This window comes from Natator depressus, chromosome 10 (genome assembly GCF_965152275.1).
Source record: "Natator depressus isolate rNatDep1 chromosome 10, rNatDep2.hap1, whole genome shotgun sequence".
NCBI lineage: Eukaryota > Metazoa > Chordata > Testudines > Cheloniidae > Natator > Natator depressus.
The window spans coordinates 59,863,471-59,877,819 of record NC_134243.1 but is presented as its reverse complement, the minus strand read 5'-3'; the positions used below and the strand labels follow the sequence as shown (position 1 = coordinate 59,877,819).

General features: G+C 38.1%; 1 protein-coding gene across 1 annotated transcript in view; it reads left to right on the top strand.

The window, feature by feature from the left end:
* Positions 1–14,349, top strand: part of UNC13C (unc-13 homolog C) — a 397,169-nt gene that overhangs the window by 292,805 nt on the left and 90,015 nt on the right. The window contains exons 21-24 of the mRNA XM_074966314.1: positions 422–565; positions 3,455–3,532; positions 10,244–10,321; positions 10,782–10,811. Of these exons, the coding sequence (XP_074822415.1) occupies positions 422–565; positions 3,455–3,532; positions 10,244–10,321; positions 10,782–10,811 (330 nt within the window). The remainder of the gene's footprint in view (positions 1–421; positions 566–3,454; positions 3,533–10,243; positions 10,322–10,781; positions 10,812–14,349) is intronic.

Below are 14,349 nucleotides of genomic sequence, written 5' to 3'. Positions count from 1 at the left end.
ATATTTTGTGCAGAGATTCAGATACTCATGGTACAGCTCCAAAGAAGGCTAAATATTTATGTCCTGGTCCTGAAATGCAGCCCTGTAGCACAGATTCTTTGGAGTGCTAATGAAGCCAATGAGACTCCATACAGGTATAAGTATCTACACTAGCAGATCCCAGTGCAGGACTATTGCTGAAGTTTGTAAAGCTTCATTCTGTTCCCAGAAGAGCACAAAAGAACACATCAAATTACTGTCTGTGTTACACCCCTTAAAAGTGCAAGCAATTTTTTTAAAATTTTCATTTTCTGGCTCTAGGATGGATTTAGAAGTGTTAGAAATTCAATGAATACTGTTGTATTGTCAGAACATGGATCTGCAAATGTTAACTCTTTTTAATTGGGTTTTTTGTTCCCTCCCCCTCTTTATTCTCCTCTAGTTCCAGCGAACATCAGATCATGCCCTTTTCTCTTGCTCTGTGGTAGATGTCTTCACACAACTCAATCAAAGCTTCGAGATTATCAGGAAACTGGAGTGTCCTAATCCTGAAGCACTGTCTCATTTAATGAGAAGATTTGCGAAGGTAGATTAAAATCAATGCATCTTGACCACATTTCGGAGAAAGCGACGTTCTGTTGTCATTGTGCTTAAAAACATTCTAATGTTATTTAGAACCCATATTCCCTGTTGCAGACCAGGAGCCTTAGAGAAGTTATTTTGTTTTTATTCTTGGGAAATGACCAGTTTATTTTCTCTTAATTGATCACCCAGTTTGAGGAACTCTAATCTCCTCTGGACTTCAAGTTATAATAGAACTAGATATAAGCATATGTTACCAAATGTCTTAACAACTTTGGTGTTCTTGTTAATCATTGAATCACTACTTAGATTTCAGAGGGATTCATCAGTGAAACATATAGTGATCTGTCAGGTTTGTGGGATGGCTGGAAGAAATCTGGAGCCTTACTTCTGCATAGTTTTGGCACCAAAGCATTGTTGGTTGAAGCCCCTCCAGAGTTTGTTTGTTTTATTTCTTGCTCTGCCACCTCATTGGCATGTTGGTCCTGCTGATGGATAGTTTGTTCTGTTAGGCTGTTTTGGAAGCGTGGTGAATTTATGAGCTTTTCTTGAAGATCCAGTGCGGCCAGTTCATCTCTCATTCTCTGATGTCACTTAAAATCAACGATTTTCCATTTTCTGTGGATTGCTAAAGAATACATTGAAAAGTACTGCTCTCTGTGGGATCTTATGTGCTGCCCTCTCTTTCTCCATTTTAAGGTTTCACCATTGAGAAATACTCCCTGCTTAAGGTCTATCAGCCAGGATTTCTTAACTTACTTTATTGTACAATATTTCTAGCTATACAGTATCCTTCCAACATTTTGAGCCAGATCCTTGGCCCCTGCTAAGACCTTTTTGAATCTTCAGAGCAGCTTAAAGGGACCTAACCAGCCTAAACGAGCTTCTAAAGATTCCCCAGAATGGGGATGTCCTAAGATGACATAAAGCAGGCATAGCTGACTTTACACCATTTACTTCCCCCACCTCTGATATAAGGGGAATGTCAGGAATGGGGAATGCATGATAGGAATGTGTCAGGACAGGAGGGCCAAAGCCAGAGCCCCAGGTTTGGAGAGAGGAAAGTTTACTTTGAGCCACCTTACCCCACCCCAACAGCATCAATCATCAGCTCAGTACAGAAGAGTATATGACCTTCTATACTTGTTAAAGAGATACCATAGAATTGCCAGGTAGCAATTCTACGGGCCAGGGCCAGGGGCCAGGGCCAGTGCTATGACAAAGACCCTCATTTCTAACTGATCCTCCAGAATCTACAGGGCTTGGGAGTGGGTCCTGGGGCCTATTTGCAGTGTATGATGGGGGAGAAACTCTAGGAGGGAATCCTCATAGGTCTTTCCTCCCCAGAGCTCCCAGCTGTGGGCTTTGCTTTGGAAGGGGAGGCAGGCAGCATGGCTTAGTGGATAGAGAACTGGACCAGGATTCAGGACACTTAAGTGCTATTCAGGAGACTTAGATGCTATTCTAAATCCAGCTACCACTGCATTGTTAGGTGACCTTGGGCAAGTCATTTCACCGCTTTGTACCTCAGTTTCCCCATCTTTAAAATGGGATAATAATGGTTTTCTCCTTTGTAAAGCACTTTGAGATCTGTTGATGAAAAGCACTATGCAAGAGCCAGATATTATTATTTTGCTCATTTTGTTTCTCAAAATACCATAAGTGGTTAAGCTACGTCATGTGCTATTCACCTGCCATTTTTTGTTTATTTGTTAACCTAAGGTTATTTCTGGGTTCTATGGGCTGAGTCTCAAGTTTTAGACCGTAAACAAGTTTATTTTTCTGAATGCCAAAGATTAAGCATGTTTTTCCTTTGAAAATAGACTCCACTGCTGAGACCTTGCATGTCAAGTTCTAACCTTCTGTGGGTATTAACAGCTGAGTTTACAGGGTTCGCCCTTAAAGACTTGCCAGTTGCCTTAGATAATTAAATAATATCACCTGAGTATTTACAGTATTTCCCTTAACTCCCAGAATAATAACTACAAGAAGGTAGAGGTAATACTGCTAATACAGGGTGATCACTTGAAAAGTATATCACTAGATATACTTGAAAATCAGGGTTTGTTATAGAGCCTTAACTATAGTTATAATAAACCTATCTGGAAAATGTGGTGCTGTGTGCAAGTGAAATATCACACTTCAAGTAAAGGCCAAAAGTAATTTTCTCTATCATATTTGAAGGCAAGTTTGAACAGCTGGGGGTGGATCAGCCGCCTGTTTTTTCTAGGTTTATTGATCTGCTGTTTGATAAGCTTACACATTGTGTAAGGCCAACTTTCTACTTGGATTGCCACAGTCTTGCAAGCTTTAAAATTCCATGACAGTGCCAAGGGCTAAGAAATAGTTTGTATTTACACATAATTCTGTGCTTTCATCACTTTTCTCAGTCTGTAAACAAAGTACATATTCACATGATTGTTGAGGATTACGTTCACATTGCTGAGGTTTAAACATTGCTCCTTTGGTTCTTATTTTTCCATTACATTTTAATCTGTAGGTTGTCACCCTAGAGGATTTTGAGCATCACTAATGTTCTGCTTAGTATATGTTGCACAATGCACAAACTAGAGCCCCTCAATGTTCTTACTTCTCAATGTCAGTATAACTAAATGCAAAGTATTTCTCTTATAGAAAATTACATTACATTAAAAAAGAAACATTATCCATTGTGAAGGGATTTAAAATGTGACCTTTCCAATTTTCTAAGCAAATGCAAACTAAAATTTTGTAAATTTAATCCAGGACAATTTTCTATCATTTACAAATATTATCTGCTTTGAAAACAAGCCTCTATTTTCACTTGAATACTATTTTGTATTTTTACTTACCATTCTTCAGAGACTGTTACATGATTATGTATCTCAATTAAACATTTCCTTTTCCACCCCAGACTATCAACAAAGTGCTTCTTCAGTATGCTGCAATTATTTCAAATGACTTCAGTTCATACTGTGATAAAGAAATTTTGGTAAGTAAAATTTAAAAAATACTAATATTATTTCTGATATTATTTCTGTCTTTAAAAAGTGCACTTAGAAGTCTTATTATATTAACTGGAAATATGATCATTTTTATTGCAAGAAAATGAATGAAAAAAGGGAGAGGTTTTTTCCCAGAGGATAACCTATTTTCCTTGATTATTTACATTGTAATATAACAACTGATGGGGGTTGGTGAAAGAAAGGGGAAATTAATATTAGAAGGAGAAATACTATGCACAGAGAAGTGTGGAAGAAACTAGTGATTTCCTATATTTGAAGTGATTACGTTGATGGAGATTTGCACCCAAAAACCTTAGCTCTAAATTAAGGAGGTTTTTGTGTGTGACAGAATCCTATATTGTTCTCTCCTAAATCCCAGTAAATGATAAATGACTGTAATATGACACATCCTCACCTCCACCCATCATCTTCTCCATGCAGTAGAGAAAAAGAATGGTAAACTATTGTGCTGTCTTGTTGGCTGCAGAGAATTCTTGCATAACAAGCCCAATGGACACAGCAGTAAATAAGACACAGACGGTGCAGTTAAATAAGCGTTACAATATTATTAACGACTTAATATAACCAAGGAACATCCCTGCAGCAAACTGACCCAGTGTGTGGTGTCACTACTGTGCCATCAAGACCAATACACCCAGAAAAGGCCTTGCTGGGCCTTGCCCAATGAGTACTTCAGCAGGAGTTGGCATATACCATAACTATGTACTACTTTGTCCTCATCTGAGTAACTAAGGTGCAACCCAAGAGGTACCTCATTCTGTCCGTATATTTAGGTTCAAACCAGTCAAAGTCATTTGCAGGACCTGGCCTTTACCTGTCACATCTTTATGCACAGGTATGGGATTATGTTAATTGTTCCTGGACCAACAGCAATGTTTGGGAGAAATACATAGCTGTTAAAGGGACAGTGTTCTCCAGCCCCAAAAGATTGGGCCGTGCTGGGGAGATAGAAAATCCCAGACTGAATGGCTAGTCTATAGTCCTGGAGAATCCTTTCTCAACCCCTAAAAGGTGATCAGGTGAAAATCAAAGCCCACAGGACACCTGGTCATAGCAATAACAAATTAGGATGTGCAGGAACCAGTGCCGGGGGAAGAGACAGCTCAGCAAAATGATGCTGAAAGCCAGGAAAGTCCTGCAGTAAATAACCCTCTCCCAGTCCCTTCTAGAGAGGGAGCAGAGCTATTAGCCACCAGCCACAGCATACAAATTGTCCTATTTGGCACTGCAGGGGATTGGCAAAGAACAAATAGGGAGCAGCCACATGAAACTCAGAATACAGAAAAATCCTCCCAGAGCGCAGAAGGATGGTCTCACCCGTTGCTGGTCCCAGCAAACCGTCCCTGAATGGGGTGGGCATTCTGTGAGGTTCTTTGCACATCAACTCCCACTCGAGTCTAGACAACTTAAGGGTGTTTGGAGAAGAATCCCGGCTTCTGGCAGGACTGGGCCCAGTATCCTAAACTAAGCTAAAGTAAAAGATTTTGAGAAAATGAAAAGCTGTTGTTCAAAAACCCAGAAGTTCAGAACGCTTTTATAGATTTATGAAAGTTGAGAACTAAACTGGAGCACAAATTATTTTTTTCACACATAGAACTGGGGGAGGAAATATGTTGGTGAGATTGGAACTGAAATGAATAAATGGAAAAATGGAAATAATATGCCCTCGTTGTCACAGGAGCTTGATATTATCACAATCCAAAGGTCACCAGCATATACAACAAAAGAAATCAGAAATATGGTATAGCTAAATAGCTGTACGCAGTGTACATTTCCCAAACCTGAAGAAGAGCTTGGTGTAAGCTTGAAAGCTTGTCTCTCTCACGAACAGAAGTTGGTCCAATAAAAGATATTACCTCACCCACCTTGTTTCTCTAATAGCCAAAGAGCAACAGTCCTTGGTTCCTTCCTCTTCTAACCACCACAGACAACATTTGAAATATTAATTTTTCTACCAAACCATAGCGATACGTATGGTGGAAAAAGACTTAAATATTCTCTGCTTACTATGCAATTACATTTAATATAATGTCAGTAAATAAAACTAAGAGTAATGAGAGAGTTTAGAAACCTGTAACTTTAGGCAGTGGTTTTATATAAATATTTCTACAAGGGAATGAATTTTATTCATATGGATGTGTCATATTTCAGACTCCCTTTCTACTTCAAATATCTTCATCTTTGGAGCCCCTACCGAAAACATATTGAAAAAGACATACATAAGGAGATTTCCACACATTTTGCATCTGGCAATGCTTAAATCTTGCTTACATCAGAAAGAAGACACTAAGCAGCAAGCCAGGCTTGGCAGCCAAGAAACGCAGCTAGTCAGTTCACAACATACCAGAATACCATGTTGTCATAAGTTTGCCCAGCAGGGCATTTTCATGGTTCAGTCAAGGTTCTTCATCTTGTGAGCTATTGCCATAAGTAGCGGAAATAAGCAATCAGTGTAGATATAGATATACACATGCAAGTGTTGTGTGTCTTTACATGGATTCTCCCTACCTCCCACAGGAGCCACTGAGCTGAAAATACCTTGGGGCAGAGTATCTCCCGTGATGTGGGAGTGAATGCATCCCCTGTTTTTCCCCCTCATGCATCTCTCAGTAATCCAGCCCACCTGCTCCAGACGGTTGTTTATATATGGGTTTGGCCCAATATGTTGCCATAGACAATTGCACTTTACATGTAGTGTGCAAGTGAATTAAGATTTGTAGTATTGTACTTACAGTTCATTTCAAATTAATCCCAGCATTAAATCAAATTAACTGTTTTCTAGAATGAATGGACTCTGATACCTAATGTTAGGTCATCAAATCACACTGTTTGTGTTGCCTCTTAGTCTTTCCAATGGGATTTTTTTCATCATTGAAGTGATTGATTTCTGAAGTCACCCTGGAACGCTAATCTTTGCTAAGGCTTTGGATAAGGTTGTTCTCATTATGGCTTTGTAACGGAGAAAAGTCATAAAGGATTACAACAAATGACTTTATAGAAAGATAACTTATTTTTATTAGAAATCATCTATTTGAAATTCATATTTCTAGATTAACAAGATTTCATTTGATTTGGTGATCCCAAGTTATACTAAAACACCATCTCCTGTCTTTCATTTGATAGAAGAGATTTAAATAAATACTGCTTTATGATTGTAGTTAAGTGCAAAGTTATCAAATTTATTTTAGGACCATTTTATTAATTCCATTCAATAAAATTTACAGGAACTTTTCAAATAAAAAACAGACATAGCTTTACATTTTCTATGGTGTATATTTCTTTATTAAATGTATCATCATATTTCCCCACAGCCTGTCACTGTTTATGAACATATTTCAGTTTTATGCATTGTGCTTGGTATTCAGTTTTGTGTGTTGTTCTGTTTGGCTGTCTGACTCCTCTAAGTTGCCATAAATAGAATTCTAAGGTTCAACATACGCAATAAACTGGGAACATTTTTAGCCTCAGATCTACTCTCATTGAAGTCAATGCAAATTTTGCCAGTGAATTAACAGGTGCAGGATCAGGCCCTTAATAAGCAACTATGATCTCAGAGGAAACTTTGAAAACTGTCTCATTAGGAACAATTCACCTGATACTTGTTCAATGTATTTATCTTCTCTCTTCCTTTATTGCCAAGAGCACTGGCAGTTGTTTAGAACAGTGGCTCTCAACCCGGGGTCCGGGGCACCCTGGGGGGCCGTGAGGAAGTTTCCGGGGGCCGCCAAGCAGGGCCAGCATTAACCTTGCTGGGATCCAGGGTCCCAGGGTAGAAAGCTGAAGCCCTACTGCATGGGGCTGAAGCTGAGGGCCCTGAGCTCTGCCACCCAGGGCTAAAGCCTAAGCCTGAGCAATGTAGCTTCACAGGAGCCCCTGTGGCGTGGGGCCCCAGGCAGCTGCCCTGCTTGCTACCCCCTAATGCTGGCCCTGGCTTTTATATGCAGAAAACCAGTTATTGTGGCACAGGTGAGCCGTAGAGTTTTTATAGCATGTTGGAGTGGGCTCAGAAGAAAAAAGTTTGAGAACCCCTGGTTTAAAAGAAATACATGTGCTGTATTCCCCATCAGAAATCATAATCATCTGTTATTGACATCACAGATTGTTTCCAAAACAAGCAATAATGATGTGTCAAAAAGAAGATGAATACAACTAAGCAGTAGGTAACAAGTATGCTTTTTTCATGGAGGTAATGTCAGAAGTGACATACAAAGATGACCAGGGGTTCTCAAATATGCTCTTAAAAGAGAGAGACTCTGATGTGGGCGACCTCCCGGCTCAGTCCCAGCCCCGCACCTTCCCTGCAGCAACTTTAGAGCTTTGTGGCTATGTATTTATAGTACCCAAAACATAGTGGGTGCTTTTCTTGCATACAATAAGGTAGGTCCCTCCCAAAAGTGAATAAACGAATGACATGAACCTGCAAACACTTACTGTTAGCCATAATGTTTATTACCATGAATACTCCCCATTGAAGTCCTGTGGCCTGGGAGTTCTCACAGTAGTAAGCACTATGTCTGGTAGTAATGGATCCTAAATACACAATATGCTGAAAAAGAAATAAGAGAGAGGTAGTAAGACAAACTGTTATTTCTCTAATTATTTTGAACCCAGACCCATTGATTCTATAATAGTCTCATCCAGCATCAAACTTTCTTTTCATTATTTAAAATTTTTTATGTATACACACACACAGCTGTTGTACAATGATATATAGAAATGCAGATGTGTGTATAGATATATAATTCATATGTATATTTACCTGTTTCATAGGCATATTTAGTTATTTATTTGTGTATTTATTGCTCTCTGTCTATACTTATTATTCACTGTCCTCCTTGCCCATAACCTTTTCCGCTTACCCACTGCTTTTAATCCTTTCCTACCTTTAAATTCTATTTGTAATAGAAGAGATCGGATACAATCTCTCTTTGGCTCATTTTGTATTTCGGTTCTATCCTCCAAATCCCCTGAATTTCAGTGTAATCTGCAGGTTTGATCATGGTTAAATATTTACCAAAGGGCGCCCAACAATGAAAGGTTCTTTCACAAATTTTAGTTCCCATTCAGCAATATGAGCAGTGGAGCTCTTTTGAAGACTGATGCACAAGTAACTGGAATTTCTTGGATGGCAGAGTTAGTTACCCACTGTTTTGATTGGGCGTGCTTCCCCATTACAACAGATGTAGCTCCCTGGACACAAGTGCTCCACAGATGTCAGCTGAAGAACCATTGAACTAGGATATATATAAGCAGAATTGTTTCTAATGTTAATGTTTCTCAAGTTTTCCAGGAAATGTCAACAGCCTTTTAAACACTGTTGCTTTGCTTATGCTTTTATGGAAATATCAACCACTGCAGTACCCTAACCTTAAGATATGACAGACTCTAGTACTCTGTGTTTGTGCACTGCCTAGAACAAAGGGGCTACGTACTTGGTTGGCACTGCTGTAATAAACATTTTTCACAATAGAAACTGGCTATTTTCAAGGGTTTGCAGGTTTATTTCCATGGGGAACTAATTGGGGGTGGGGTCTTTTCACTGGAATGTAATCCAAGATGCCCCAGTTCGCTGGTGCTGAGTGCCCTCTTTCACATTCTTTCTGACCCAATCCTTAAGGATCCAACACCAATATCAGATAGAAAAAGGCGCAGGACATAAAGGGGATAGGGTGGCTGCCTCTTGTGGGTGGGGATGGGGAGAATGGTTCAGTAGTTACATGAGGTCAAGTCACTTGTTGGGGGAGGAAGAGAGATGAGAATCTCAGGACAGTGTGCTAAAATTTACTGTACTTTATTGAGGCTGAGTGATGAAAGGGTTAAGAATACTAGATAAGGATCTTCTATTTTATTCTCCAGTTTCCTTTTTCTTTCTGACCCTGAGTTCCCTTAGATTTTATAGAGTAGGCTGCTGAATTATTTAAATGCTCTTCTGAACCCTAGTCTACTCAAACCATGTTTCAGCCAACAGTGAGCTGCATCACAGACTAACAGGGTTTTAAATGTATGTGGGTTGCTGTTAGCACCCGTCATCTTCTTGTGAGGTTTAAGTATAGATGCATTATAGAAATTCATTTCTTGAAGGTTTGAATGTAATGTGCAGATGCACTGGAACAGTAATCCTGCCAAAACAGAATTCTATTATCAAGATTTTTTTTATATTACAAAGTAGTAAATAAAGCCATACGAATTTACAAAGCCTCCGTAGTAGAATCTGTTTAATTTAATCTCTGTATCTGGCAGTTGCTATCTTTTGCAGTGCGATTCCCTCAGTCTTTGGCATACAGTTTAAAAAAGACAGTGGCTTACGTGAAAAGTTTAAACAATAGTATTTTAAAAATAAAATATGAAGGCATGTTTATGCGACTAATATTGCTTAGATTATTAAAGCTCTTTTAAAGTAATGCAAAATTGTGCACCTGTGGAATAATTTAGTTTGTTATAGAATTGCCTGATTTATTCATATGCTGAGATCTCAAATGTTAACTTCATTGTAGTACATAAATGTATCAGTTTTATGCTGGAATAGGAAGATGGATTTCCAGCAAAAAAGAACCAGATATTGCAATCTTGAATCGCTTTACTTATACTTCTTCCTTTTGGCCATTCTCAACTGTTATGTTTTAGTTTGTTTGTATCTGTTTGTTCATATAACAACACATGCTATACTTTATTTATAGCCCTGTATCTTGATGAACAATATCCAGCAGTTGCGAGTCCAGCTTGAGAAAATGTTTGAGTCTATGGGAGGAAAAGAGGTAGGTGGTTTTAATTCCCTGCGTTCACTGCACAGCTACTTAGAGATCATTAGCGGTATGTTCGCAACCTATCCATAGCCTTTGCTTCTGCTTGCCAAGAAAATCAAAATGTAAAAATAAGACATATTACAGAGTTTGAAAAAATATAATATTTTATTTAAAAGCAATGCCATGTGAGAAGTATATAGTGCACTGAGAATGTCTGGGGAAACAAGTAATGCATTTTCATAGAAACATGCTAATGATCTGTAAAGTTCAACCAATATTGGATGTTTTATATTGCATTCTGTAGTGCCCGCTTGATTTGAATGTTCATACTGGTATATATTTTGTTTTGTTTTTTTATGTACCAGTTTGTTTTGTTTGCATCTACAACATTCTGTAGAAAATGTGCCTTGTGCTTTGTCTGTAATGTGTCATGTCTTTGTCCAATGCCTTTGACTTGCAATCCACTGAGCAGAAGAAAGAAGGAGAGCGATTCTCTTATGAGGTTTGTGATAGTAAGCATCTTTTATTACACCTGACTATATTTCCTAAGGCTAAGAACAGTTTCCGACTAATTTCCATGTTTGCATTTAATAATTCCCTATAATGCTAACTACTATGCTTTGGCACTCAGTTTACACTCTGCATTAAATCTTTCAATATGCAAATAGTGTAAAGTATTCCATAAATCACAAGAAGGTTGTAAAATATATTCTTTTCAATGCACTTTCAATACCTAAAGTCCAAAACTTGCAAATCTCATTCAAATGAGTAATTCTAATCCCCTCAAGCAGCATTCCAGCAATCATTCCTACGCAGAAAAGCATGTGCTTAATTTTAAGCATGTCTTTAAGTCCCATTGACTTTAATGGGACATAACCACATACAGAGGTGCTTTGGTGAAACAGGTTGTCAAGTAGTTCCTTTGAAGTAATTGATTACTCACACAAGTAAGGTTTACAGATCTTCCACCCAGAACAGACCTTCCATCTGGAAAGTGTTGATGTTACTAATTAAATGGATATTAATGTATTCTTTTTCAAACTGTTACGTCCAGTGTGAATCACTATACACTGATACAAGAAACATTTTAAAGCCTGATTTTTATTAGCTAGAATAACATGAAAGGGGAAGTCAATGCCCACCACCCACCCCGGACAACTGTGAACCTTAAAAAAACCTTCACTTCTAATTTTATTGTGATGTATGTTTCTTTAGCTAAAACAAAGGTCTGAAGACATAAATCTAATTCTTCTTAAAGAACACTAAAGAAATGATTTACAGTATAAATGTGCAACTTTTGTGCAACATGCAGGCTATCTTTAAAAGCTTCATATCTGTTTAAGATGTTACTGACACAATATGATGTGACATATCCCAAGCTACAGGTCAAATAATCAAGCTTCAAATAATGATTTGCTCTGTGAAAATGAAGTTGCTTTGTAAAACTTGTTTTCTTCCTTGAATAAAGACGACCTCAAGATTTGAGTGAGGTACTCAAAATCCAATTGCCTTAGCAATGATCATGTCATTGGTAATTACATATACATAATTGGAATGAAATGCAGGTTTTTTTAATCAATTTCCAGCTGTATATTAATACTTCATCTCTTTAGGAACTGTATAAATCATAATATTTTAAGGAGCCAATCTTGCCAGTTTCAGAGTACCTCCCATGATACTGAAGTCAGTGATAATTAAGAAAACTCATCACCTTTTAGAATTAGGCCCAAAGTACATTATTTGCCATTCATTCATTTAGCGCTTTCAGGGGTCCCGCATCAAAAACATTTCTGCAAATTTTTGCATCTGATAAAATCAGAGTCAATGTACAGTAGCAATGGTAGGCTGATGTACCGGCTAAAACTGAAGGATGGGGAGGCACGTCAAACATTTATAGAAATACTGTGGATTTATTGTTGGTATCTTCTTGTTAAATGGGCAGTAAAATGTAATCAGCTCAGCTGTGTAAAAGTGGAACTCTTCCGATTTCCCATGAACAAATAGGGATGGTGAATGTTCTGTTCCCACTCAAGTACATCTCTAATATTCCTCCTAAAGCAGCAACCTCTTTATAGCTGTTACTAATTCTACATATTTCATAGCTGTTACTGATTCTACATATCTCTACATATTTTAAGAGATTTTTCTCTCTGTTTAAGGAGTTGGAAATGAAGAGCTGCAATATTTGTGTCAATGCTTCATTATAAAGGGTGCTAAAAGTGTATCAGCCAGATTCTTACTAGAAAACAAAAATCTGCTGGGTGTTATCTGAATTATTTTTGTTTAATTTGTGTGTGTTGCTTCATTACGCAGCCATAGGTTAACTGTGCAGCTCTGTGTTGACATTAAAAATCAGATGCACAGGATCCACTATTCACTCAGATGTTCATTATTATCATCTGCATGATGATGCTCCCCGGAATGGGGTAGGTGCTTTCCAAATGAGACATTAGACACAGTCCCTGCCCCGAAGAAAAATCTCAGAGGAGAAGTATCTTATAAAGGAGATAAGCATACAATCAGTTTATTTAAAAAAAAAACAAACCCAACTATTCCCGCTAGGCCTTTACCTAATCATTGTGCCAGGAGATAGATAGAGCAAGATATAAAAAGGTAGTGGATGGCAATGATCTTTTTTGAGATAGTGTGTGAATTCCAGAGGGAAGAGGGTAGGATGGGGTGTCAGGTTTGGATGGAAGGGCTGGAGGTGGTAACAAGGAAAGTTGCAAGAAATGAAAAGGATGGCCCAAAAAGGGAGGGTAGAAATCACCAGAGGGAAGGGGAAGGAGGCCAAGAAAAAGTGGAATGGATTTGTGTTGGTAAGAGGGGACTAAGAATTTGGAAGGGGAACGAGGAGCTATTGAGGACTAAAGGGTAGAGAAGTGTAAGTAGTGGCAGATAGCTACATTCTTTTCTCCTGATAATTAATGTTTGTAGACAGCAATTGCTGAAATGTTTCTAACTGGATTTTTTTAAACCTCATTCCTTTATGACTTAAGAGTTATCCTGTTTTCCCTCCAAAATTGGCTCATGTCTGAAATATGTGGGGGGGGGAACTCCCTAAGAAATTATATTATCTTTTTATCGGAAAGTTTCATGTGATTTTAAAAAAGACCAAAAACTGCATTACAGGAGTAGATGGACATGCAAGAGGTGTGTACAGCATGTGTTCCCTGTTGGTCTGTCTGTGCCAATCTGTTGTCTCTTGTCCTATAAGCTATCTGGAACAGAACTGTCATTTTGTTCCATTTACAAGGTGCCTAACGCAATAGGGTGCTGATCCATGACTAGGTCTCTTAGGCATTGTGGTAATACAAATAATAAATAATATATAAAATAACAGTATTTTATTTCACTTACTATATTTTTAAGTGAACTTAATACTTGTGAAAGTCTTTCAGGACTCCAAAGTTCTCTATTCCCAGGACACCCACAGTACTAGCGTAAATTTCTCCATACTGCTGCATCAATATTCCTTGACTCTAACCTGTCTCTATGAATGAGAACCACCATGGCCATTCAATCTCTGGTGTCCATGATGCCCACTAAGGATGCATATTAGAGCCAGAATGATTGGAAGCATATGAAGGGAGATTGGAAAAACTGAAATTGTTACCGTAGAAACTATACAAATCATGATAAAAATATATTCAATAATGAATGGTCTGGAGAAGGAAACAGGAAACTTCTGTTCTCCCACAATAGCAAGAGGACAGTCAATGAAATTAAAAGGTAGAAAATCCAAACTAATACAAGGATATACATTTTTATATAATGCATAATTAGACGGTGCCGCTCATTGCCTCCTGATGGTGTTGTGGCCAAGAATTTAGCAAGATTCCAAAGGGGATTGGATATTTATATGGCTAAGAAGAATATCCAGAGCTATAATAGTTAATGCTAACAAAATTATTAACAGGATATTAAACCTCATGTTTCAGGGCCTAAAGCAGTTGCTAACGATAGTGGATTAGGAGACCTAATGTGTGGGAAAGATTATCCCATATCGATGTATTGTAAGATTCTTACATCTTCCTGTG